The 27,074-nt window shown below is 40.2% G+C and overlaps 2 protein-coding genes and 1 long non-coding RNA gene across 3 annotated transcripts in view; 1 reads left to right on the top strand and 2 right to left on the bottom strand.

Moving 5' to 3' along the window:
- Positions 1-14,572, bottom strand: part of LOC146713325 (uncharacterized) — a 62,799-nt gene extending 48,227 nt beyond the window's left edge. Inside the window, exon 1 of the long non-coding RNA XR_014917804.1 lies at positions 14,543-14,572. This is a non-coding gene — a long non-coding RNA (uncharacterized LOC146713325). The remainder of the gene's footprint in view (positions 1-14,542) is intronic.
- LOC146713326 (Fc receptor-like protein 5) lies at positions 7,336-10,853 on the bottom strand. Its single transcript, XM_085452611.1, has 5 exons — positions 10,813-10,853; positions 10,142-10,177; positions 7,909-8,169; positions 7,584-7,829; positions 7,336-7,508 (listed from the first exon to the last, which is right to left on the bottom strand). Exons 1-5 carry the CDS (start codon positions 10,841-10,843, stop codon positions 7,336-7,338), a joined length of 747 nt encoding a protein of 248 aa, XP_085308737.1. The 5' UTR covers positions 10,844-10,853.
- Positions 14,208-26,831, top strand: LOC146713324 (uncharacterized). Its single transcript, XM_085447139.1, has 3 exons — positions 14,208-14,598; positions 24,695-25,024; positions 25,263-26,831. The coding sequence occupies exons 1-3, from the start codon at positions 14,520-14,522 to the stop codon at positions 25,469-25,471; spliced, it is 618 nt and encodes a 205-aa protein (XP_085303265.1). The 5' UTR covers positions 14,208-14,519; the 3' UTR covers positions 25,472-26,831.
- Positions 26,832-27,074: the final 243 nt, after the last annotated feature.

Raw genomic sequence — 27,074 nt, 5'->3', positions numbered from 1 at the left:
CACAGACCTGAACCAGCCCACCAACAGTGAAGTGAAAAATCATGTATGATTTTTGTTCCAAATCAGAGTAAGTGGAGTGCTGCTGCTGAGACATGCTTTCCATTCATAAAGAGAAATTAAACTCAGGTTAGTTCAGAGTTTCACATTCAACAAGACAGCAGAGGCATGAAAAACACAGAGTGAGCTTACAGAGCAGACACAGCAGAGACGTTTCCTCCATCCTGCTGCTCAATGACATCACACCAACACTGACATCAGCTCATGGTTACACTGAGTAAAACCCTCCTCTTCCTCTTTCTCTGTCTCTGGGTCTTAGACTTGTGGTTAGAAAAAACCTTGTGTGAAAAAGCTTTGTGTGTTTATTTCTCTGCTTCCTTGAAACCAAAGTTTTACACGTTTCAACTGAATATTGAATAAGAATTAAAGGCAACAATATCTACGACTGACAGTTGACCTTGAATGCAACACCAGTACCTGTATGATGTCTTCACTGACTCTCCGACCTCTTTTAATGGATGTTTTCTCAGCTCTTTGAAATAATTATATTGACTGCATTGATGTAATTATTGATTTAATTAATAATGTCACAGATTGAGCCAAACAAACTTCCTGTAGTTGACTGCACATTAACTGTGCAAACTTTAGTTGTTTTGTGCTTCTCTCTGTTCCAACCACTGACTTGTGGTCCAAAAGACTAAATAACTTGAATGGCTGCACAACATTAGACTACACGTCACGCCCTGGTTAATGTTTGTGAAGGTCTGAAGGAGACATGTGCTGCATACAGCGAGCTGTGTTCATGTACCTGCAGTGACAACACAGATCACAAATCTTGTGTTTCTCCTCAGAATCTGCCAGTTAAGTTAATACATTATTATTCCTACATTCAATCATTACTCTATATTTAATCATCAAAACATTTATGTTACTTGGGATCAGAGATGGGCAGTAACGCGTTACTTGTAACGCGTTACTGTAATCTGATTACTTTTTTCAAGTAACGAGTAAAGTAAGGGATTACTATTGCAAAATCGGTAATTAGATTACCGTTACTTTCCCGTAGGAACGCTGCGTTACTGCGTTACTAAAACCGTGATTTTTTTTGCGAGAATGTCTCATGACAGTGACGTAAGCAAGTGCGACGTTGGTGACAGCAGCTGTGTGCAGATCAACAATGGATCATATATCTAGTGCGGGAGAGAGTATGAGCGTGCAGCGTTTAAAGTGTGGAAGTACTGACCTTACTTTGAGTTTGATTCCATAAAAAGTGACAAAAACATTAGCGTCCATCGTGCGTGGGAAGAAAACTTCTTTTTACAGCGAAAAAAACCCCATAACTTCCGAGCAAGCACCGAGTAGCTACGACGTGATGGGAAACTCACAGAGACACTCGCGCGGATTCTTCAACTGACCGCAGCACACCTACACCAGGGTAACCCTCCGCCTACCCTGCTCCTGCTTTACAGGTGAAAATAGAGCAAAAGGACCGCTGAGTCTTTGACTTTATTTATTTTCTGCTGTGTTTTACTTGCATCTGTTTGAAAGAGTGAGTGAAAACACAAAAAATATTTTATTTTATGTGCTGGAATGTGTAGAAAATAGGTTTAAATGTTAAACTAATTTATTCAAGTCAGAGAATGGTGCATATAATTAAATGTTTTGCTTGATGCATAAAGTTAAAAGATTAAAACTGATAAAACAAGTTAAAAAAAGAGACTTTTCCATTTGATTACATTTTGTATGATGGATTATGCAGAAAAAGTAGAATTGGGCTGAAAGATCTATCACTTTATCACCAATTCAGGTTGTAAATCGTGTTTTTAAAGAGTAACTAAGTAACTAAGTAACTAAGTAATTAATTACTTTTGAAAATAAGTAATCAGTAAAGTAACGGGATTACTTTTTGGGGGGAGTAATCAGTAATTAGTTACTGATTACTTTTTTCAAGTAACTTGACCAACACTGCTTGGGATACAATATAGTTTTTCAGTTATCAGCACAAAGGTCAGACAACATTAAATGTGCTTTGCTGCAGCGCTCACGTGATCTCAGCTCATCTAGAAGGAAACACAAAATCACAGAACAGAGCATCAGGATTATGATTCTAGTTTGTGTTCATATGAAGGATTTTTCAGTGTGTTATTTAAAATATGACAGTTACAACACAACACATCTCTGTGTGTAATTAGTTCTACAGTAAATAAGTAAAGTAATCCTTTATACTAACACTGCTACTCATACAGTCTTTGTTGAAGGTTCATCAGAAAGTTAGTGATCTGTCAAGCTTTGGTTGGTCTTTTAAAGCTGTACAAACAAACAAATAAGTGCAGAATTAACTGAAAGAAGATGATCCTTATCATACTGATATTTCATAACTGTCAGATTAGAGATGCATGAAGTATCTGAGCAATAAATTTGAACACATTCTGGTCCTGCTTCCTCATTGTCTGCAGTAGTAATGACTTCAGACTGTCACATGATGACGTTACTGACTTTGGTTTGTGTTGCAGCTCAGCAGTGAGATCAGAACTAAAGAGAAACGAGTCTCAGGTTAGTTTAGAGTTTGTGGTGTTTTTAATGAAGTGGTCAGAGAGCAGAGCCAGGAACATCTCCGTGAGCTGATTGTAAGGAAATAATGAAGCAAAGCCAGAGCAGGAAGTAGGGACATTGTTGAATTCAAAGATATGAAGAAGATTCATGTTACAGACAAACATCAATGAAATCGAACTACAGACATGACTGGGGCAGAAAATCAGCCCTGGCATTAAGAGCGGCTCATTTTCAAAGTAGTTGTTCATTTTACTTGAATCTCTCCCTTTCTAGTTATGTCTCTCTATTATCTCACTGTTACTTTCACATCTTTGTCACTTCCTTACACTCTTAGGCTACGGCTACACTAATCCAGATAAATTTGAAAACGGCGTTTTCGTCTAAAAACGCTCTGCATCGATGCTATCGTTTTCAGTCATTTCCATCCACACTTAAAACCCTATGTTCCAGTACTGCGCATGCGTGAAACGTAAGAGGAGTTGACCTGCCTCATTTCCGTCTGCCATTTATTTACTTTTCGGCTCTTTGAAACGTTGCAGCAAAATGTTGGGGAAAAGCACCGAGTTTTATCTGGAGCATGTACAAACTGATATTATTCATTAATAGGGCTGGCAAAATTGAAAGCAAACAAAACAACTGCTGTACAATGCCATCCGCCATCTTAGTTGAATTGGTCACATGACTGCATCATATGACTAAGATGTGTCATCATTTTCGAAAGCCTCTGTTTTTCCAGTCCACACTGCAACGGGAAAACGCTGTTTTCAAATGTATCTGCGTTTTCAAAAAGCTCACATTTTCTTGAACAAAAACGCCGTCTCAGTGTGGACGGACGAAGGCCAAAATGGAGAGAAAAAGATGCATTTTCAAACAAAGTCGGATTAGTGTGGACGTAGACTTATTGGGACTGTTTTCCCTCCTCCTCCACTTCTTCTCAGAGTCACAGCCTCCTGTGACTGTGATGAGTCGTTACTGGTTGTTGCTGGTATGACTGTTGACAGTGCAGCAGCAGCCCTGAAAGCTAACATGTGATAAGAGTCTTTCTTCCTCTTTCTGCACTGTTACATGTCAGAGCATCAGTGTGCTTTTCTCTGAGGATACAAGTGTTAAACCCACAAACATGTGACCCAACTAAACACTGGGTGAAAAGCTGACACAAACACTGAAAAAATAACACTTTAATGTGTGAAGTCCTTCACCTGAATCTCAAAACATTAGAAATGGCTTTGTAACCATAATAAATGTGTCTCAGTCTCCTAGTACTAAAGATCATGTTTCCTCCGACCTGCTGCTTCCTGATAATCAGACCAACACTGAGATAAGTTCACAGTCACATCTAGTAAAACCTTCCTCCTCCAGCCTGTGTTGTGGCTTTCTCTCCCTCAAGCATTACGAGCAACTTTCATTAATTGACTGAAAAAAGTGGAAAAATAAAGTGTTAAAGATTCAAACTGAAACAGTAACGATTAACAACAACTGATATCAGGACCTGAAGGCAACATGAGCATCTGTGTGATGCTTTCATTGACCCTCCGACCTCCTGTAAGGAGTGTTTGAAGCTCTTTTTACACAAAGAAAATAAAATTCAACTATTTAATATATTATTGATAGTACATTCAATGATTTTTTCAGACCTTTTGCAGATTGTTAGAAACCAGCTGTGTCTTCCTGTAGCTGAATGTAGGTCAACTGTGAGGTCTGAGTTGGAGGTGAGCTTTAGCTTCTCTCTGTTTCAACCACTGACTTGTGGTCAGAAAGATAGTAAATAAATGTTTGGCTGCACAACATCAGACTGAAAGAAACACTAAAGATGTGAATCAGAATACTTTATTGATCCCTGTAGGGGAAATGTAGGTTACAGTGCTCCAGTACAAACAGTAACAAAAACAGACAATAAAGAAGTAAAAAATAGCACAATATATATAATATATATATGCATATAAGTCACTTACTAATAAATATCTGAATAAGAAAGAAGAGCATGTGCAAAAAGGGTGTAGCTATCGCAGTGTTTACAGTGTGTTAGATGGAGGAGTTGTACTGGAAGATGGCCACAGGCAGGAAAGATTTCCTGTGTCGTTCAGTGGTGCTTTTCCGTAATCTCAGTCTCTCACTGAACGAGCTCCTGTGACTAGTTAGTACATCATGGAGTGGGTGGGAGGTGTTATCCAACATTGTCTTTATCTTGGACAGCATCCGCCTCTCCGACACCACCTTAAGAGAGTCCAGCTCCATCCCCACAACATTGCTGGCCTTACGGATCAGTTTATTAAGTCTGTTGGCATCTGCTACCCTCAGCCTGCTCCCTCAGCATGCAACAGCACAGAGGATCGCACTGGCCACAACAGACTCGTAGAAAATCCTGAGCATTTTCTGGCAGATGTTGAAGGACCTCAGTCGCCTCAAAAAATAGAGACGACTCTGGCCCTTCCTGTAAAGTGCTGTGGTGTTTTTAGCCCAGTCCAGTTTATTGTCAGTGTGTACTCCAAGGTATTTATAGTCCTCCACAATGTCAACACTGACCCCCTGGATTGAAACAGGGGTCAAGTGTTTCCTGGTCTTCCTGAAGTCCACGATCAGTTCCTTGGTCTTTGCCACGTTGAGCTGCAGATGATTCTGCTCACACCACGTGACAAAGGAGTCGACCACAGCCCGGTACTCTGTCTCATCATCCCTGCTGATGCATCCAACCACCGCAGAGTCATCAGAAAACTTCTGAAGATGGCAGGTCTCCGTGCAGTGGCTGAAGTCTGTGGAGGGTGAAGAGGAAGGGGGACAGTTCTTTGTGGTGCTCCTGTGTTGCTGATTAACTTGTCAGACACACACTGTGGGAGACGCACATATTCAGAATCAGAATCAGAATCAGAAGACTTTATTTATCCCCAAGGGGCAATTAACAAACAACAGAGCAGTATAATGTTGAAGGACAAATAATAAATACACAGAATATACAGTATATACACTTTTAAAATGACACAGCTTTAAAAGTAAAGTGACTGAAAGGTGAATAAATAACTGTAAGTGACTAAAAGTGAACAAAGTGTCGGTAGTATAAGAAGAGTGTAGTTTGTATTGTGGTCTTCCTGTTAGATAATCAACAATCCAGAACACCAGAGAAGCATCCACCTGCATCGCTGTTAGCTTATCACCCAGGAGGGTCCGCCTGATGGTGTTGAAAGCACTGGAAGTCAAAAAAAATATGACCCTCACAGTGCTCGCCAGCTGGTCCAGGTGGGTGTAGACACGATTGAGCAGGTAGATGATGGCGTCCTCAGTTCTGAGACGCAGAGAAGCTGAGCTGAGCTGCTATCAGATCACTTCTGCTCTCACACTAACAGAGTTTTTGTGTTTACTCTCCATGTCGTCAGAACTCTAATCTCACTAAAATCCAACTGAATGTGTTGCACAGAAACCACATCAACACAAGCTGAGCTGTGTTGATGTAACTGCAGTGAAAACACAGACAGAGTCAGTATTTATCTCCACATAATGTTTAAAAGAAACAGTGTTAAATGGGTCTCTACATATCTGAAATAAAATGTTCATTAATCAGTGATTTGATAACAAATTATTTGTTATCAAATCAAATGTGATTTACATGTGGTGGTCCTGAAACATTGGCCCTGACCTACTTAGAAATGTCTGACAGTCATGAACAGTAAAAATTAGGATTTCAGTCCTGCTTTGATTTGATTTGTACTTTCACTCATATTTCTATGGATGTAGCATGTTGCAGCTGATGCGTGCTCCACCCTGTTGCACACATTTGGTCACTTATGACAACAACAACAACAACAACAACAAGAAACACTGTTGTGAAATAATTGAAGCTACAAACTAAATGATCCAAAATCAGTCGATCTTTCATACTGTCTGTGGGTCTTATGAGCCAGGCTGTGACAATGTGGGGGCTCACCTGGGATTCAGACCCAGGACCTCTCATTTCATATGAGGCTATGACAAAAAGAGTTGGGACAAAGAAGGCAGGGGGCCATCACAGCAAAAACCACATGAGCTGTAGGTACAGATACTAAAGAGTGACACGAACAACTGGAGCAGTTTGAAATGTTGCACAGGATGTGGCTTTAATAACAAAAAAGCACCAACAAGAAAGAGTCAATTTCAAGGCTCACTGAAAAATTCACAGTTTGTGTTGATCCAGGAAGAGGTGAAAAGACAAAAACTGCATTAGTCCAGTCTGAGTCATGTGATCATGTGTTTACAGTCAGGCACCAAAACGCTATGACAGCATCTGTGTGTGACGGGTAGATTTTATTCCGGTCAGAACCATCAGGACACCAGCTACTCCAGTGAGGTGATCAGGTAGGATGTGGAAACATGAAATACAAAAATTAAACAGGAAGTAGCGTGACTTTGTCTTTTTCTCTGATATTTGACCTGAAAATGTCTTTCAGTGACAGAGCTGCAGTGATGCACACACACAGTACATGATGACCTCCTCCTGTGAGCAGGAATATTTACTGTTTATCTACATAAAAATATCCAGAGATGATCATCAGAGTCCATTTATCCAAATAATCTCAACATCAGAGATGGAGAGGACAAAGTTAGTGAGACTCACAGAGACACAACAGAGCTCTGATTCAGAAGTGATACTCTGTGGTGACATCAGTGATTACATCATCATGCTCATTATCCAATCCCTGGTCAGGAAGAGTGGGCTTGGTTGAATCACTGATGCCATTTCCTGAAAAAACAAAAACAAATGTAGAATATCTATCGGCTGTTTATTCATGAAGAGACAGGATTTAATCATCAGCACATTCATTGATCAGTGAATGATTCAGTGTTACCTCTGGCTCTGTGTCGATATAAAGACATCACGATGAGAGTGGAGATGATATATGGAGAGAAAACCACCAGGTGGAGGACTATTCTGAATGCAAGCTGTAGAGAGGAGTCAGCGGTCAGATCTGGAGCGGTGGTTGTAGGTTTGTCTGCAGAGAGAATCCCACCTGTTCAGGTGAATATGTCGATGAAATCAGAGCTGAAATCAGAGTGAAGCTCCTCACCTGTGACAGTGATCCAGCTGGATGGAGACTCTCCATGGCCGCTGATGTCACACTTGTAGAGGCCTTCATCAGACCTGGAAACATGCTGGATGGTCATGTGACCTGTAGGCTGCTTCCTGATGAGGGAGCCATCTTTATAGAAAGCAGCTGGGAGGTTGGAGGGAGTGGTCTCTGTTTTACAGAGCAGAGTGACGTCATCTCCCTCCATCACAGGGAGGACAGGACTCTGCAGGATCACTGATCCACCTCAACACAGAGACAAACTACAGCATTTCATCCATTTACACACAGCTTCATCAACACTAACTCCACACACTCAGCTTACCAGCGACTGTCAGGTTAACCATGTTACTGATGGGACCCTCTCTGGACTCACACCAGTAAACCCCACTCTCCCATGTGTAGATGTGACCAATGTTACAGGAAGAACCAGCTGGTTTTCCCCACTTGTCACACTGAGTCCTGGTGTCTCTGCTTATGTTTCTCCTCAGAGTCCATCCAGCAGAGCTGTCGTCCTCCTCACAGCTCAGAGACACAAAGTCTCCTTCAAAGAACTGAGAGCTGCTGGGACTCACAGTCAGACGAGCTGTGAGGAATTTAGTGTATTTTAACTAAAATTAATTGACCTGCTGACTTTTCCAGTTCATTAATGGATGACAGGAAGACATTACCATAAGCATACATTAAGGTATTTACGTTGCATTTGTATCTAATTAGTAATTTAATGAATTATTATTCTTAAGAACACTACTGCAAACAACCAACACCATCTAGATAACAATCACAGGAATATTTCAGGGTTTTTTTAAGCATCACATTTATTTAACTTCACCTCAGCTTATTAAAAGTCACAACAAAAATCACAGCGTGATCTCCAAGTCTGCATAAGTCTGCACTAACATGTCATCATCTATGTTTTTTCATCATGATTTTATGCTGACAGTTGCAACACAACATATCTCTGTGTGTAATTAGTTACTTTTTAAAGGCAGTAAATAGGCTTTTTAAATAATGAACTGTTAGTCTCACAGCCTTCGTGAAATGTTCATAAAATTAATGATCTGTCAGGTTAGTTCGTCTTTTTTATCTGTAAAAATGGACGAATAAATACAGAAATGAGAGAAAAATGTGACCTCATTGTATTAAATATTTCATAACTGTCAGATTACAGATGCGTGAAGTAGTCGAGGACTAAATTCAAACACATTGTGATCCTGATTCATCATTGGCTGCAGTAACAACTAACAATGTTAATGACTTTAAACTGCATGACAGCGCCATATGATGAACTTACTGACCTTGGTTTGTGGTCCAGCTCAGCAGTGAGATCACAACTAAAGAGAAATTAAACTCAGGTTAGTTCAGAGTTTGTGGTGTTTAATGAAGTGATCAGAGAGCAGCGCAGACACAGCATCTCTGTGAGCTGATTGTAAGGAAAGACTGAAGCAGAATCAGAGCAGGAAGGTGGAAGATTGTTGGATTCAAACACGTGAAGAAGATTCATATTACAGACAAACATCACTGAAAACAAACTACAGAGTGTTTTATGAGCTTTTTAAAGATTTCATCATCTGAATCTTCCAGAAATACACAGCGTGAACTTACAGAGCAGCCATAACAGAGATTTTTCCTCCATTTAAATCCTCAAACTTTCTGTTAGATGAAGTTGATCCTTTTCTTCAGGGCGATGGAGGAGTTTTCTTTGAAGCTGTCAGAGACGAGGACGATGTTAAACACAAAGTTTGATCTTCTTGTTAGTGACAGCAGGTCAGCTGAGACTTGTTGCTGCTTTTCTGTTCTGATGTCAGAGAGACATAAACTGTGTGGCTGCGACTGCACCCTGCATCACCAACAACACACTGACTTTAGTTCAGCTCAAGCATCATAAACTGGTTTCAGTGCAACTAAAACCTGCACGAGCCTAAAACAAGAAGCAATGAACCAATTATCACATCTACTTTAACATGTCTGAGTCCTAACGTAACAATAATGTTCACATGATCTCAGATCTATAAATGGTGTCTGCTCCCTGACATCAATCCTAAGAAGTAACTGAGATCAGCAGCAGTTTGACAGCCAGTAAACGCGTCTCTCTGCTTCTTCTTCTTCATTATGTCACAGGGTCAGTGTGCGTTTCTCCACCAGGAAGCAATTTTATATGAGAGTTAACCCCACAAACACAAACATGTGGTCCTAATAAACACTGACAGAAAATCAGCTTTATTCTTATCGACTGCTCCAGCTGGCTCAAACACTGAAGAACGACACAGTAGAACATGAGCTGATGTTTATACCTGAAGTGTAAATGACACATTTCTTTTCTATAAATTCAGTTTTAACTGCAATTGGGTGTTGAATAAAAATATTCTATTGCACAGATATATTTCCTTTTGTGTGGATGTTTAATTTAGAAAAACAGGTGACATCATCTAGACTGTCAGAAAATCAGGTTTGGTGATGCAACAGGGAGAGGATTTTTTCTTTTTTAAATAAATGTGTCCCACAGTCTCCTGGAAGAGTGAGTCAGGTTTACAGTGTGACAGAAGAAGGTTACTGACCTTGGTTTGTGGTGCAGCTCAGCAGTGAGATCAGAACTAAAGAGAAATTAAACTCAGGTTAGTTCAGAGTTCTGAAACGTTTCCTCGTGCTGCTCGCTGATATCAGACAAAGACTGAGTTCAGGTCACTCTCATATAGAGTAAAACCCTCCTCTTCCTCCTCAGCTGTGACTCGGTGCCAGTGTTGTGGTTTCCTCTCTGAACTTCACGCAAAAGTTAAATTATTTGGTGGAAATAAAGCAGAAATACAAAATTTTAAATGAAAAAATTGAACCAGAACATGAAGTAAAGATCAACAGCAACAAAATCTACAACTGCACCTGAAGGCAACATTAGCAGTTGTGTGATGCCTTCACTGACTCTCTGACCTTTACTTGTGAAATAAATGCATCAAGCACTGTTTAAAATACATTTTCACAATTAAATTAAAATTAATTCTTAAGTGTTTTATTGACAATAATGATTTTATCAGTCATGTTGCAGATTGTTACAAACCTGCTGTGTCTTCCTGTGGCTGACTGTAGTTTAGCTGCGAGGTTTTTGAGTTGGAGGTGAGCTTTAGCTTCTCTCTGTTTCAACCTCTGACTTGTGGTCAGAAATTAAACTCAGGTTAGTTCAAAGTTTCACATTCAACAAGACAGCAGAGGCATGAAAAACACAGAGTGAGCTTACAGAGCAGACACAGCAGAGACGTTTCCTCCATCCTGCTGCTCAATTATATCAGACCAACACAGACATCAGCTCACAGTCACTTCAAGCAAAACCCTCCTCTTTCTCGTTGACTGGCTGTTAGCGTTGTGGTTTCCTCCAGAAATGCACTAAAGTGAACATCAGCACCTGTGTAATGCCTTCACTGCCAGTCCGAACAAACCACAGGGATGTGTTATAGCTCTAGCTGACACAGAGTAAAATTACTGACTATGTTACTGAAAGGATTGATTTTATCAATTGTGTTACAGATTGAAAGAAACAAGTTTTGTCTTCCTGTAGCTGACAGCAGGAAGTGACCCGGAGGTGGTTTTGTTCCTGTTGACTTCTCTCTGTTCCAACCACTAACATGTGGTCAGAAACTGTGTGGATGCACGACATCAAACTGCATCAGGCTGTGGTTAAAGATTTTAAAGGTATTTGGCAGAGGTGAGCTGACGTTTGATCACTTCTATCAGCTAACAGACTTTTTGTAAACCCTTTAACCATACATGTCGTTACACCTCTTATCTCACTGAAATCCAGCTGAACACGTTCCAGTTCACATTTCTCTTGGTTGTGTGTTTGGGATCATTGTCTTGTTTAAATGTTGGCCCTCATTTCATCTTCGTCAGGCTGGTAGCACTATACCAACTTCACTGCTGATTTGGTGTTTTCTGGATGATATGCAGTGCCTTTTGACCAAACATGGTGTGTATTATGGCATCCAAAGAGTTCAGTTTTGGTTTTATCTTGCCAGACTATGTAATTCCAGTATTTCAAAGGTTTCTCTGAATGTTGTTCAGTGAGCTTGGAACGTGCTTCAACAGGCTTTTGTTTCAGCAATGGAGTGTTGCATGGTGAGCATGCATATGGGCCATGGCGGATGAGTGCATTGCTTATTGTTTTCTTTGAAAAAATCATCATGAGATGTGTGTTGCGTGAAAACTTGCTAAAAAGTTACCTTTTTATAGACGATCAGTTGGGAAAGAATCAGCTGATATCAATTTCCACCAAGTGGCAAATTACTAATTACTGATAGATTTCAACTGGTGTCATAACTTTCCACGCCTTTTTCCACCTGCTTTTCTTCACGTGCTCAAAAAGTTTTCCCTGTGTTATTTCTAATTATTACACTTCATTTATGGACAATGGACATCTATGGTTTTCTTTGCACGTGTGGATTGGTTTGGAAATGCGTATATATATATATAGCTTGAGACGTTGTGGAGGGTGAAGGTAACGGTGGTCCCAGTGGTAGTTGGAGCACTAGGTGCGGTGACTCCCAAGCTAAGCGAGTAGCTTCAGCATATCCCAGGAACAACATCGGAGAGCTCTGTCCAGAAGAGCGCAGTCCTAGGAACAGCTAAGATACTGCGCAGGACCCTCAAGCTCCCAGGCCTGTGGTAGAGGACCTGAGCTTGAAGGGATTTTTGCACCTTAGAACACACATGCATCAACACTACAATGAGCGGGTGGAGGGAGGTTTGGAGTCTTCTCCCACCCCCATTCTCTGCGGCCTGCTGGAGCGGGAGGGCTAGTAGGAGGAGTTGGCCGTCCGACTGCGGTCTGGGGTGTGGGGCCTCCCTGCTGCTGCGGAGTCGGGGTGGTCTGCCTCTCCCCACCGCAGGGAAAAGGGTAACACCACCTGGGTCTGGGTGCAATTCCCCCCTCCAGGGGCAAGGGTACCTAGACCCGGTTTGTAGAGTACGCTTGGGGAGTGTGATTGTGTGTACAGCGTCTCTTTATGTCTGTCTCCACGTTGGTTGAGTGTAGAGTGAGTGCATATGAGAGCATGAGGGTGGGAATGGATGTTTGTGTCTGTGTGTGCCTGTATGTCTGTGTCTATATGTCAGGTTGGGTATCAGACGCCACCTCTCTGGGGACACCTCAGGCCCTCCAAGGTTTGGAGGCCTATCTCCACCCACCACCACTTCCCCTGCCGGTGGCGGACTCCCTCAGGTGTCGGTGTGTTGGTGGTTCTTTGTGTCTGGGGGTGGGCGTCCGGGTACACACCGGCTCACTCCTTGGCGGCCGCTTGTCGGGGCCTGGGGCCTGGGGCTCGCTCGGGCCCCTTTGGAGGTGGGGTGCCCCCGGCCTCTCGGCCTGGGGCTCGGTCACTCAGGCACAGCTGGGGGCCGGCGGAGCTCACGGGCGCGTCACTGCAACTCCCCCTGACTTCTGCTCCGCGGCTGCTGGGCGAGCCCTCATCTGGGACTCTCCTCAGCTCTTACTGGGACAGTGGCGCGGCTGCCCCTCTGTTGGTCTTCCATGGTCTCTTGTGTTCTGGGGGCCTCTGGATGTCTGGAGTTTTGATCTCCTCCATACCTGCTTCATACCCTGGTGGACAGGGCTGTGGCCCCCCCACACTCCCTAGCAGATCATTACATGGAGAAACCTTTGGAATGCAAGCATGCTGATCCACACAGGTATGCACACATGGGTATTCACAGACACGGACTAAAGCTTTCTTGGCTGCTACCTCAAAGCACACTGTGCGCTGTCTATCTTGCGTGCTGCACAATATCGTTTATTATTTAGTAAATATTGATATCTATGACTAGCTAGTTTATTGTGATGGTGCTTTGTTTTCTCTATTATTATGTTGCTCTTTGTTGTTTGCTGTCTCCTCTGTTTGTTTTTTTTGTTTGTTTTTTTTTTTCTCCATACAGGTGACCCAGGAGTTCTTTTTTTTTTTCTCTCTCTTCCCCCCCCTTCTCACCGTCTCTTCTCCCCTTTGGTTTTCTTTCTTTCTCTCCCCCTCTTTCTCTCATTCATTCCCCCTGTCCTATTTATTTAAAAAAAAAAAAAAAAAAAAAAATGACAAAGGATGAACTGAAGCTCTGCCATCACGTAATGTCGCATACTGCTGTTTCTGATGTCATTTAAAAAAAAAAAAAAAAAAAAAAAAAAAAAGAAGGGATTTTTTAAATATATATTTATATATATATATTTTAATATATTTTAAACATATATATATATATATATATGTGTGTGTGTGTGTGTGTGTGTGTGTGTGTGTGTGTGTGTGTGTGTGTGTGTGTCGCTTGTCTGTTTGAGATTGTCATTGTTCTAAATAAAGCTTATAGAGAATAAAAAAATTCTTGAGCCTTGTTTACTTCCTGTTTGAACAGGTATTTCCTGTATGTTTTAATGTTTTTATTTATTTTTATTTTGTTAAGTAGTTATTGTAGGCTGCTAACAAGTGGAAACATGTTTAGTTTATAGTACAATAATTAAATAAAATATAAAAGTCAGTTAGTCTACCTAGTTGCAGCCGCTGGTTCACCGTTCACCTGGAAGATTCCAGAACATTCTGGAAAAGTAAGGAAGCTACGTAAGCTCCCGTCACGGATCACTGTGTTCATTTATGAGTAGCGTTCACACTGTGCACGTCGGCGCCCGCCAGCTCGTGAGTAACGGAAACGATTAAACTGTCCTTAATCGAGCGACAACTCATCTCCGCTACATACCGGATGATTTCCCGTCTAAATAAGCTGGATGTTGTAAACGCCTAAGTATAAAATTGATCTACGTTACGATCTACGACGTATCGGTTCAGGTTCCTGTCGCGGTGTAAAAACAGTAAGTAAACGGAAACTTTTACTCCAAGTTTAAGTTGACTGTGTTCGATTAATGTTATTCTGACGATCGGTTTTCCCCTACTGTCTGCAGTTTTCAGTTAAGCAACAATGGCTGCGTGCTCGCTGACTACCTGGATTTCGCTATTCGTTGTCGTTGTCGTCGTCGTTCCCTCGGCTGTCGTGCCCGGTGAGATTTCGCTGTGAGGTTAAAATAAGCTTCATTAATCGAAATGAATGAATCCCGTAAAAAATCTTTCCATTAGTGATGTGTCCTGTGTGTCGAAGCTTCGAATCGTGCGTCGGGTAATCGCGGGGGCGTTTTTCTGAAGCGCGTATCGAGGCTTGCTTTGATTACGTAGGCAGTGACGTTCGAGGCCTCGCGGGCAGTCCGTACCACGTGACTGATTCAGGGACTGGTTCACCGGTTCGCGCCAGATTCGAAATAACATGGGCAGGAAAACAGCTGATTCCCCATCACACCGTGCTGTGGAATTGGATTACGTACGTGCTACATAGTTACTTGTGCATTTCTTCTTCGATGGAACCAGCAAGGAAGAGATGTTTTTTTTTTTTTTAATTTTGTCTCTCCTAATAAAGTATGCACACAGTAATAAATATCACAAATGATAAACACCAAAATATAAATAAACAACACTACACATCCTATAATCTGATTTCTGTCTTTTAGTTTATTAAAAAGTGAAGCACCAAACACTAGTTTGTGTCATTATCCAGATGTACATAAGGTTTACACATCATTATAATCAAAGAGCCCGCTTCACTTGAATTGTCCACTTGATGGCGCAGTAGAGCAAATGAATCATCACAATGCTTCGAACCATGAGTCGACCAATTGGATGGAAAGCTTCAGTTCATCATGAGGCTTCATCTCACCATCACTACTTTCCATTTCTGCTCTGAAAACATCGGTGTCTTGTGTTGGTTAAAAGTAGCCCACAAATCAAATTTGTGCCGGTACGTCAATACGGCGCTCTGGTAGCAGCGATTTATTAAATGATGCGTCATTGCGGCCGCCATATTGTATACAGGCAAAGGTAGTTAATGAGGTTAGGACGATTTTTATTCATGTACTAACTTGGTGAATGATAACCCAACTTGTTACAAATGGTGGTAGTGTATGATACAGAACATGGTTGCACCGGTCTCTGCCTGAAGCCCATTTATAAAATAGATTTTGCTCATTTCAACAAACAGTTCTTTCTCCTTTCTTTTAAAGTTAATTTCTATTCTCCGGTTAAGTGATTACGTGTGAACCCTGCTTTGGGGAATACTCTGAGTTTATTAAGGCTGTTGTGTTTGTAACATGTTTTAATGCTGTGGTATCTTGTTCTGTTTAATCTCAACAACCTACTATTTAAAAGAGAAAGTTAGTGATCGAGTGATCACTGTTGACATCTCTCGGTTTTTATTACCACTTCATCGGCAGCACGTTGTAAAGCTCAGTTTTTAAAACCTTACCATGTATCTACGGCCCAGCCCACGTAGCAGTAAATTAATGACTATTCTTGTATGTGGATGGATTATCGTTTGAAGCTTCTGAATGTCCTCTGACAAAGTCGTGTCACCCCCCCCCCCAGCCATCCCAAACAGAGCAAGGACCTGATTTACCTGCACACTAAAGTACACAAAGCACAACATGTGGCCATTTATATTGTTTAAAACAGATGCTATACGTAGGTATTTTGTAGTACATTTTAAATTAATTTTAAGCTGTTCATTCTACTTTATTTTTTTGTATTGAGTGTTTTTCTTTTTTTTTCTTTTTTGAACAGTGATGTGGAGGGTATTTTAAAGTTCAGACTGGTACAGTTACAATAGAAAGGCATCACTTATTGGCAGCGGTCGCATAGCTGTCCTAACTGTCAAATACATTTGATTCCTCATCAAGTAGGTAGTGATTGGTGATTAATTAGTTTATGAGCTGTGTTCTACATATCCAATGGCCTGGGGTGAGTAGAAGAAGTTTGTGTTAGTAACTTGTTTACAGGTGACTCATTCATCTGTGAAGAAATTGACTCTCACTTGTGGGCCTTTTCACATTAAATTCCTAACAAAGAGTCTTCATTAACTCCCCTTGTGGATACTTTTAAAAGCAAAGAAAGATGGAAGGCAGAGCTCACCATGACCACAAAGGACAGGATTAGAAATGAGTACATCATAGTGAAGAGGGACATATAGAGCACATATTTTTGAAACCTGGCAGTGAGGGAAATGGCTACACAAAAAACACATCTATGGTCCCCGAGTCTGACAAAAAGCCACTGATAGAGGAGCAGGTATACCATCGCCTCAACATCCTCCTTGTGACATTCTTGTTGCATACAAATGATGTCATGGGACTTTCAGCCGCATGGCTATAGTGATCCCATGCACATTAGGTGGTATTTGAATGTAATAGAAAACAACTCAAGTTGCACTGATCTGAGTAGGTACTACTAATGGAAAAGAGCTGTCAGGGGTGAGCCACATTTACTACCACTCTGTTAAGAGTTTGTATGCTCTACATGTATGGAAATCTCACAGCAGAGGGCAGCAAATGATCTGTTTCACGCTGCACCTTAGTCATCCATCTGCTCAAATACTTCCATAAAGATTTGGGAACACTTGGTTCCAAAATAATGTTGTTAAAGTTACTTTTGCAACAGGTTGTTTACTGTGAATAAAGCATATACTTGTTTAAACAAAGCAAATAGATAGTCAGATGGTGTTATGATGAAAAGTGTCAATGTGATTGTTTCTTTCCCCCCCCCCCTTATCTCAGAACTATCAGCCGCTCTTGACTGGTCTGCATGGTTATGCTCTAAATCGCAGGTGTCGAACCAGGCCTCAAGGGCCGCTGTCCTGTTTGTTTTCCAACTAACCTGCCATTGTAGCTTCTTATTGGCAAAGCACACCAGATCCAGGTAATCAACAGCAGGTAGGGCAGGGGTATCTCAAAAACAAGCAGGATGCTGGCTTTCAAGGACTGGAGATAGACACCCCTGCTCTAAGATGATATTAAAGAAAAAATATATTTAAAAAAAATTCAGACAGCTTTCAAAAGTTCTTTATCGGTTTCAATTGTGCCTCTTTTAACCTTGATTTTTAAGTTGCATTACCTGTTTGTGCATGTACTAATTTGACAGCAGTGACCTACTGTGGAAATTTCTACATTTCTCTGTGTAAAATGGTTATAAATGTCCTTAAGCAGAGTGACCTGGGCAATAGGTCAGGAGAAGTTGTAACGAGTAAACAAACTGATACTTAAATTGGGCCAATTTCATCTGAATGAACACAATATCAAGGTGTCTGTGTGTAGAGATATAGATTATGGTTGCAATGGGTACAATTCCAACTGATATGAGGGACTTTGGAAAATTGTACGTATGATACAAGTAGAATACCATCTTTGAGCAGTGTGCAGTGACTGACCATCTCAAACTTCCTGGCATTTCAGCCAACAGCAGCAGCTAATTCTTGGAGCAAAAAAAGGCACTTCACACCACAATAAACTGTAGTATGCCTGCTTTTTATTTATTTTTTCCCCTTTACTTTTTTAAAATATTTAATTAAAAAGGACAAGAAAAAGATAAACTGCCCACATGCTGTGCATTAGTCAGTCTAAATAAACTTACAAAAGTAATGTTAACATTCTGGATGTTAATGCACACAAAGACATGTTCTGTCTTTTTCTGCAAACTCGTCACTTTCTAGCCAGCTGTAGGAGCTTTTCTTCTCATATTTGTGATCTGATAGAAAAGGTAAATCTAACAGATTTAAATAAAGTAATTCAGTTGGTTTTCTTGTGGGCCCACAGAGCAGACATTCAAGTGACAGTGGTTTCTGTTTGTTATTTTCATACCCTTTTTTACCCTGAAGTCTTTTTTTTTTAAATATCTGAATTTTATTTTTAGTTCACTATAGTAACCCTGCACTTTACATAAAGAAGACTTCATCCATCCATAAAGCTACTATGGCTACATGACAGGTGTCTGATCTAAGTCAACTTCAACAGTAGAAGTGAGCCTATGGAGCAAAATTGAAGCTAAAGGTTTTCTTAATTTAATAGGAAACTGAAATTCTAAGTTTTGATATCTTGGTGCATGCTCAATAATCCAGGTATTTTGATGAGTTTCAGACTTCAGATCAGATGTTCAGATCCCGATTTTGTATTTTGGGAATGAATCGTGGGGCAGAGTGCGGACTAATGATTGACAGTTGACAATTTGTTACAAATTAAAAATAAACATTTTAGTTAAAGGTGGCCACCGCTCCGTCACAGTTTACTGCAGACACCAGCCAACAGGTAGGAAACACTGTTTCTGATTGTCCTGAAGGACTATATCGCTGGGTGAATGTTTGTAACATTAGCTTAATGATTAACTTAGTACTCAGTCATTAGTCAAAGCCCCACTGCTCTTCATTGATACAGGCCCACAAGGCAATACTAAAAATAAAAAGGGTGTAAAGCTGGAAAAAAATGTAAAAAAAAAAAAAATCCAAGAAAGATTTGTATGGAAAAACATTTTTTTATAAATTTATTCAAAACAAAATAATTCATTTGAGTTTTTTAAAAATATATCAAAACTAAGAATTTCAGTTTCAAATCACGTAAAACTTTTAAACCCTCATTTAGCTCCATACAAGTTCATATAAAAGAGGAGAAAAAATCCAAACAAATGAACTTGTTTTGCCTGCCAGGGTGACCTAGAGCTAGGGTTGGCAAATTTGCTATCAAGAGTAATTTCTAAGCAGTGTTTGACCAAATCTGTTTAAGATCATAACTCATATTTGTAACATAGTTTTCACAGCCTGTTGAGCCTGTTCATATTCTGAAATGGTTAATCATAATCGCATCATGTGACTTTGCAGCAGGTTTTTGTGATTAGTTGATACTTTAAATTTGCCTTTTTATTGTGATTTTTCCTTTTTGTCATTTATGAAATTAGAGAATTTTCTTTTGAAGCCAACAAAACAGTGATTGAATTAAATAGAAAAAAATATTACTGTGGATATTTATTTAAGCTTACTTTGATAGACCATTTTGATTACTACCTGTGTTTGTGCAAAAGAGTCAAAAGTAGCTGCATTGTATTAAAAAAGGGGTGGGATGGGTGGTGGTGAGGAGCTCAGGCAAATGTAAGGTACTCTACGAAAGCAATGTTTTGGACATGTCCCATTGGGTTGAGGCCCCCAGCAGCCCAGGATACACTGGAGAAGATCGCATCTTTTGGCTGCTTTGGGGATACCTCAGTGTCCCCCCTGAAGAGATTGAGGAGGTGGCTCTGCAGAGAGAGGTCTGGGCTAATCTGCGTAGACTGCTGCTGTGATCTGAATTAGAATTAGTAGCCAAAGATGGATGGGTGGGCAGTCTAAACATATTTGCTTAAAAAAGGGCCAATTCATTCAGTCATTTTGACTGAATTGCAGAAGCAGATGAAGCATACAGTAATCAGTGTTGGTGGTGAAAGCAAATAAATCTGAATAGATATTGTTACACTCTTCTTATATGGATCTGGACTCCATAGAAACACGAAAAACTAGACATTTGTGTTTACATTCATGTTAACCACAAGTACTGAGGTTCAGCGACATTCACCACCAGGTGATTAAAATTCAGGTGTTAGACTCCTTACAGGTAGAGGGTGTAACTAAAATGTTGGAAAAAAAAATACACACACACACAAAAGAAATCAGTAGGCACTGCAGAAGCACAAGTGGGAAATTGCAATGTTCACTAAATATGAAAATATGTAATTAATTACCTTTCTTTTTTAAAACTAAATTTCCAAAAAAGCAACTCTTATACTACTGTTTTTGGGATGCAGGAGTGATTTAGACTTACCAGGCTGTGAAAACGTGAGACTGAAATGTTTTATGGCTCCATTAAGATAAATTTTGGCCAAAACTTGCTCAAAACATTTCTTGACATTAAATGTTGCATACCCGTGGTCTGAATGCTAACTGCATTATTTAAAACACCTGCTACTTTATTGATAACCAAAGGCACGACTGGAATACACAAAACGCTACATGTATAAAGGTAATTAGCTAATTTACATCATGGAGCCCTGCTCACAAAAACTGGCATGGATTAAATTCAGTTTTATTTATATAGCACCAAATCATAACAGTAGTTGCCTCAAGGTGCTTTATATTGTAAGGTAGACCCTACACCAATACATACAGAGAAAAATCCAACAATCATAAGACCGCCAATGAGCAAGCACTATGCTTTGGAAAAAAGGAAAGTTCTAAGTCTAATCTTGAAAGTAGAGATAGTGTCTGTCTCCCAAATCCAAACTGGAAGCTGGTTCCACAGAAGAGGGGCCTGAAAACTGAAGGCTCTGCCTCCCATTCTACTTTTAAATACTCTAGGAACAAGAAGTAGGCCTGCAGAGCGAGAGCGAAGTGGGCCTGATTATTTAAGACCTTTATATGTGAGGAGCAGGATTTTGAATTCAATTCTGGATTTGAAGGGAAGCCAAAACAGGAGAAATATGCTCTCTCTTTCTAGTCCCTGTCAGTACTCTTGCTGCAGCATTTTGGATCAGTTGAAGGCTTTTCAGAGAGTCCTGATAATAATGAATTACCGTCGTCCAGCCTGGAAGTAATAAATGCATGAACTAGTTTTTCAGCATCACTCTGAGACAGGATATTTCTAATTTTAGAGATGTTGTGCAAATGGAAGAAAGCAGTCTTACATATTTGTTTAATATGTGCATTGAAGGACATGTCCTGGTCAAAAATGACTCCAAGGTTCCTCACAGCGTTACTGGAGGCCAAGGTAATGCCATCCAGAGTAAGAACCTGGTTAGATACCATATTTCTAAGATTTTCAGGGCCGAGTACAATAACTTCAGTTTTATCTGAATTAAGAAGCAGAAAGTTAGCGGCCATCCAGGTCTTTATGTCTTTAAGACATTCCTGCAGTTTAACTAATTGGTGTGTTCAGTGATGGGAATAACGGCGTTACTAATGGCGTTACTTTTTTCAGTAACGAGTAATCTAACTAATTACTATTCCTATCGTTACAACGCCATTATAGTTACTAACGAGAAAATGCAGTCTGTTACTATTTTTCAACAAACAGACGGTTGAAGCTGTGTTCAGTTTACCACATCTTATATCAGCTGCAGGAAGTAGCTGTAAGTAATCTGGACGCTACAGCTTTAAGCAGCTGCGCGCTCCCGCGGACGGTAATCACATCACTGTCTAGCACAACACCTGGAGCTCATGGGCAAAACAATCGCATGAGAGCTGCTGTTTGACTGAGGAAGAATAAAGTAGTCGTGGTAAGTCAGTCACATGACCACTTAAAGACAAAGCAACAAGGTGAGATATACCAGTTTTTAAATTGATAGGCCAATTAAAACCAGAGTCATGATAAACAATATTTTTCCTCAATAGTTTCACCACATTAGCGCTAGCAAGCACTCTCTGCTTATGAGCTAAAAACCAAACAAAACTAGGGGAAGTTTTAGGAGTGACAGCGAGAGAGAGAGTGAGTTTTGAGATGTGAGAGATTTGTGACGTTTAGCGTGTTTGGAGTGTGTAGTTAATGTGTCGTCTTGTGTAGTTCACGTGTAGTGTTGTGGATAGTTTTGTGTTGTGTATCAGAACAATGAGGCGACTGCTGTCTCCAGGTAGAAACAGGCGTGATACACCTGCTGCTCAGACCTGCAGGTATCAGGCTGTGATGTTCTCCTTCATAGTGGACAGAAATTATATTTTTGGAGTGGCACAAATAATTTGTGAGGCATCTTATTGAAGGCAGAACAGCTGATTGTTCTGTAAATAGTTTGAAACGGTTATTTTAAAAAAATGGTAAAAGGTAAATGGATTCAAATAACTTTGTTGTTTGCAAAACTTTTTAAAATTTTAAAATTGACAATTAATATTTGCATCTAAAGTTATGAAATATGATTCAATAAAATGTTTGTGGTTGTTACAGTAAAAAAATATAACTTTTTCTACTCTGATTTTATGGTTTTTGTCTGATTTTGGATCAATTGTGTTAATACAGTATGTCAAAATGAAAACATAACTGTAAATTCAGACATGTGAGGTTGTGCTGAAAATGATGATACCAAAGAAGGCAAAGTAAATAATTTTTAAAGGTGAAATGTGGAGGGAAAATCAAAAGTAGTGAAAAATGGCCAATTATACCCTGGACCCCAGAGGGTTAAACAGTTTTTTTTTAAGTAACGCAATAGTTACTTTTCAAGTAATTTCTTGATGCATTCTCAATCATCCAGGAAAGTAAATCACGAAATCATGAAAATGAATGCTATATCTTCTGATGAAAACTTAATTAACTTTAGTGTGTGAAGAGGACTCTCCATTTACATGAACAAATTAGACTCTCTTAGATATACAAACCACTGCAGCGCAGTACCTGTAATATACATGGATGAAACCCTGTCTGTGAAGCTGTGTTTTACATCCAAATGCCTCGAGGCCTTATGACATCCTCCACACTATGTACTTGAATATATTAAAGTGATGAGCACCTCTTTCATTAAATTTTGTGTGTTTTAATCAACTTTGTTACATCTGTGGTCTTTCCAGTCAAAAGTGACCACCATAGGAAATGAATTGGAATCTACCTTGACTTGTTTTTCCTACAGATGTGCTGATGGGGTGATATGTGTGTAGTGGTTAGTGGGCTGTTATGTTGTAAACTGTTTAATTGCATAAAACAGTGCCGATTATGGCTGGGTATCGTCACTGATTTCTAGAATCGATTCGATTCCGACTCAATTTGAATTGGGGGAATTTTGCCTCAGACAGACAGAAATATTATAATTTTGATCATGCATCAGTACATTTCCATATTTCTATATCTCTAAAAAGAAAGCTGACACTTACGAGATTTTATAAAACGTGTAAGCATCACAGCAGCTTTGTAGGATAGTAGGATAGGACACAGAAAAACATAAAGGTGATTTTCCTGGCCTGGGATTTTATAAAAAAAATGTTATGCAGTAGATCAAAAACAAAAGAAAACCATTAATCAACATTAATGAACACTAGAAAGTGCATTTTTTGCCGACGGATCAGACTCTCCTCCACACAATTCACATTCATAAAGTGCTCTACAAACCCAACATTACAACTAACAGCTGGATTTTCTTGTGTCAGTGCAGCTTGTCAAACTAGAAAGCACCACTTACTGTTAAGAGAGAGAAAGTATATCCTCGGTTTCTTAACTTAGACTTAAACTTACAGCCAGGAGCAGCACAAAAGTGACCCCCTGTTGACTGATTTTTTGTTTTAGTGTCTGTTACTAGTTAGCTAACATGAACTAATGTAAGTCTATTGAACACAACCAATCAACCAACTCAGTGATGTAACTTCAGTCAGATTAAATTCTGTACATTTGATTAAAAACTAATAGTATTAAAATATCATCAAGCAGCTTCCTAATTGTTGGACGTTTTTCTCAGTTTCTTTTTAGATTTTTTTGTTTTTTTATTTCCCTGAAAATGAAAAACACATGTAAAATGATGGAAACTGCATTTTACAGGAACAGGTCGGGTGTTTAAATGCCTTCAGCAATATGGCGGCAGCAAATACGCGTCTTACTACCATGATGCTTTGTTTCTGTGCTTCAATCTGTTGTCGTCTACTCGGCATCCTCTTTCAAGAAGTCTGCATCTGGGAATTGTTTTAGATTTGATCAACAAACAATAGATTCAGTCTTTCTGGGAGAAGCTGTAGCACATCAGCCCAGTTTAATAGTTAAAGCTCAGTCAGAGGAGCTTTAACTTCTCTGACTGAGGAGTTAAAGCTCCTTAAATTTACCAGCATTTACCAGGGAAATGTTGGTAAATTAATAAACCATCAGCAGAGCTCGAAGTTCACACAGCTAGCCTCCTCCACACATAAATAACTGAGCTCATCTTCATCCCGAGTGGATGGATGTCAGCTGAACATGCCAAATTGTTTGAAGGGTTGACTTCTGTCTGGTTCTTTATTGCCCTCTGTATATTTTTCGTGTGAAACACATGGGCCCTGCAGGGCTCTGGGGTTTTATGTACTGGCAAAAACACTGAAATGTGTAGGAAAAAGGTTCACGTTAGAAACCACAGAACTGAATTTATTTACAAATTTTATTTTTAAATAATTTATTTAGAACCACTTTTTGTCCTGGTTGAACAGCACACACAGAGTCTCATATAATATTTTCTCCCTTTTTCAGCTCAACAGAGCTAACTGGTTTCTGATCCTTAGTGTAGTTTTACATTAACCTCTCTGCTCTGTGTTATTTCCTCTTTCAGGCCAGAAAAGCATCACAGCTCATTCTGGACAGGACGTCACTTTCCTGTGCCGAGCTCCAAACAACAAAACCATCCATGTAAAGTGGAGCAGAACTGACCTGGGGGAAGAATATGTCCTTTTGTACCGGGATGATGTGTTTGTTTCAGGAAACCAGCATCAATCTTTTCAGAACCGGGTGGATCTGCAGGACAGACAGATGAAGAATGGAGACGTGTCTCTGATTCTGAAGAATGTTACGACTGCCGATGCTGGAACATACGAGTGTAAGGTGTTAGTCGGAGAAGAAATGAGGCTCAGCAACACCATCACACTGACTGTTGATCCTCCAGGTGAGTGAGTAGAGTTGAGTGTGTGTGTGATCAGAGGTGAAGCTGCTTCCTGGTTGTTGATGTTTGTTTCTAAAGATGTTGTTGATGAGACTTTGTAGAAAGCAGCTGGTCTGAGTGATGTGATCAGAGTGCAGTAGATAATGTCTGACAGCAGTTTGAAGAGGAAATGGATTCTGTTCTGTTCTTCACTCATCACCTACCTGACAGCTGACACCTCACACCTGTTTCTCACCTGCAGCTCAGACAGGAGGAGGGACAAAGGATGGAGGGAAGGAAGTTGAAGAGAAGGAGGCAGGAGGGAAGGAGGAAAAATTGTATTTCCTAATAGCTGGACCGTCAGTTGCTGCTGTGCTTGTTGCTGTTGGCTTTTTTCTTATCTACAGAAAATGTAAAGCACAGCAGAAGCTGGGTTCATACGAGCCTCCAATTGAACTTCAGCCAGTTTGAAAGACCTCAGAACTTTTCCCGTTTTAACTCACATGCTGATGATGCAGCTGACCAACAGATAATCTCAAACAACCAAACCAGAGTTTCCTGCAGCAGCATCCTCTTCTGTGAACACTATAAAACAACAGCAGCAGTACAGACGTCTGTCTGTGTGAGTCAGCTTTATGAATCACATAAGGAAAAAACTGGTCAAAAACTGTTGAATCTGCTCAGAGTTCATAGAGTCTGGTCCACATGTCTGTACTAATCATTCAGCTCCCTCCTTGAAGTCTTTTTTTGTGAGTGCAAAGGATCCTGAGAGCTGACTTGTCTGCAGCTTTCGACTTCTGATAAGCTCAAGAAATAGTAATAATATTGAATTTGTTTTCCTGACTGCAACATTTACATCGGATGCCCTGATTTGGAGCAGGGACACAGAAAATCATGTTCAGGAGAGTTCAACCATGTTCAAGGGACGTTAGCTTTCAGATGCACGATGGTTGGGTGGCAGCATTGGCGCATCGTGTGCCTGGAGGGACTGTCTATTGAGGACCTAGAAGATTTATACCTATTTGGAAGAATGATAACAGGGTTTTTGCCGATCGGAGCTGGCTTGGCCCTGGCATATCGAAGATTAAAGAAAGCGGTTACAGCTGTTCAAAACCCCACAAGGCAAGCCGCTATAGAGGGAAGGGCTCATGGGTCGACTGGACCAGCGCAGAGTCATGCTGCAGGACCGGATGCTGCTGTCTACATCACTAAACTCTCACCCCATTTACCCACCCCTGTTGCTGTTATCATTTCATGTTATGGTGTGAAGTCATGTGCTTTTTGTGGCGAGGAGTTTTTTTTGTTTCATGTTCTCATACTGATCTCCTACCAGGAGCTCAGTCTGAGTAGAGTTCTCTTTTTTTCTCCTCCACCCCCTATTGTGCTATACATTTCATTGTTTTTCTCTACGTTACCTGTTCTGACCGGTTTCCCCAATGTGATGTTTGTGTAATATATGTATGATTGGAGGTCTAATTTTTCGCTGCAGGCAACTGCAAGTGACAAAAAATAAGGCTTCATCATTGCACATTGTAAAAACTGTGTAATTTATTCATCTAAATGATATGGAAAGTATTCTAAATTTAAGTATGTCTTTGTACAGTTATGTTAATTTGTCTTAATAAATTAAATGGAAAATTAGTGATGGTGAGATGAAGCCTCGTGATGAACTAAAGCTTTCTATCCAACTGGTTGACTCATGGTTCGAAGCATTGTGATGGTCATTTGCTCTACTGCGCCATCAAGTGGACGATTCAAGTGAAACAGGCTAAATGATTATAATAACATTATGTGTAAACTGAATAAATAAATTGTTTTCATGGTTATTTATCCCGAATATTGTCTCAGTATGTCTGATACAAAAGAGAAAGTGGAAACTATCAGGACAGTTTTGGTATGATTGTGTAACTGTTACCGTTGCCAGGGCTGGGTATCGTCACTGATTTCTAGAATCGATTCGATTCCAATTCAATTCGATCCGGGGAAATTTTGCCTCACACAGTCAGAAATATTATAATTCAGATCATGGATCAGTACATTTTCATATTTTTATATCTATAAAAAGAAAGCTGAC

This window comes from Copadichromis virginalis, linkage group LG3, assembly GCF_057382275.1.
Source record: "Copadichromis virginalis isolate Kocher_CV1m ecotype Utaka linkage group LG3, C_Virginalis_male_GT1.1, whole genome shotgun sequence".
In the NCBI taxonomy this organism is placed as follows: Eukaryota; Metazoa; Chordata; class Actinopteri; order Cichliformes; family Cichlidae; genus Copadichromis; species Copadichromis virginalis.
The sequence above is the reverse complement of the archived record's forward strand: the minus strand, read 5'-3'. Positions and strand labels throughout refer to the sequence as shown.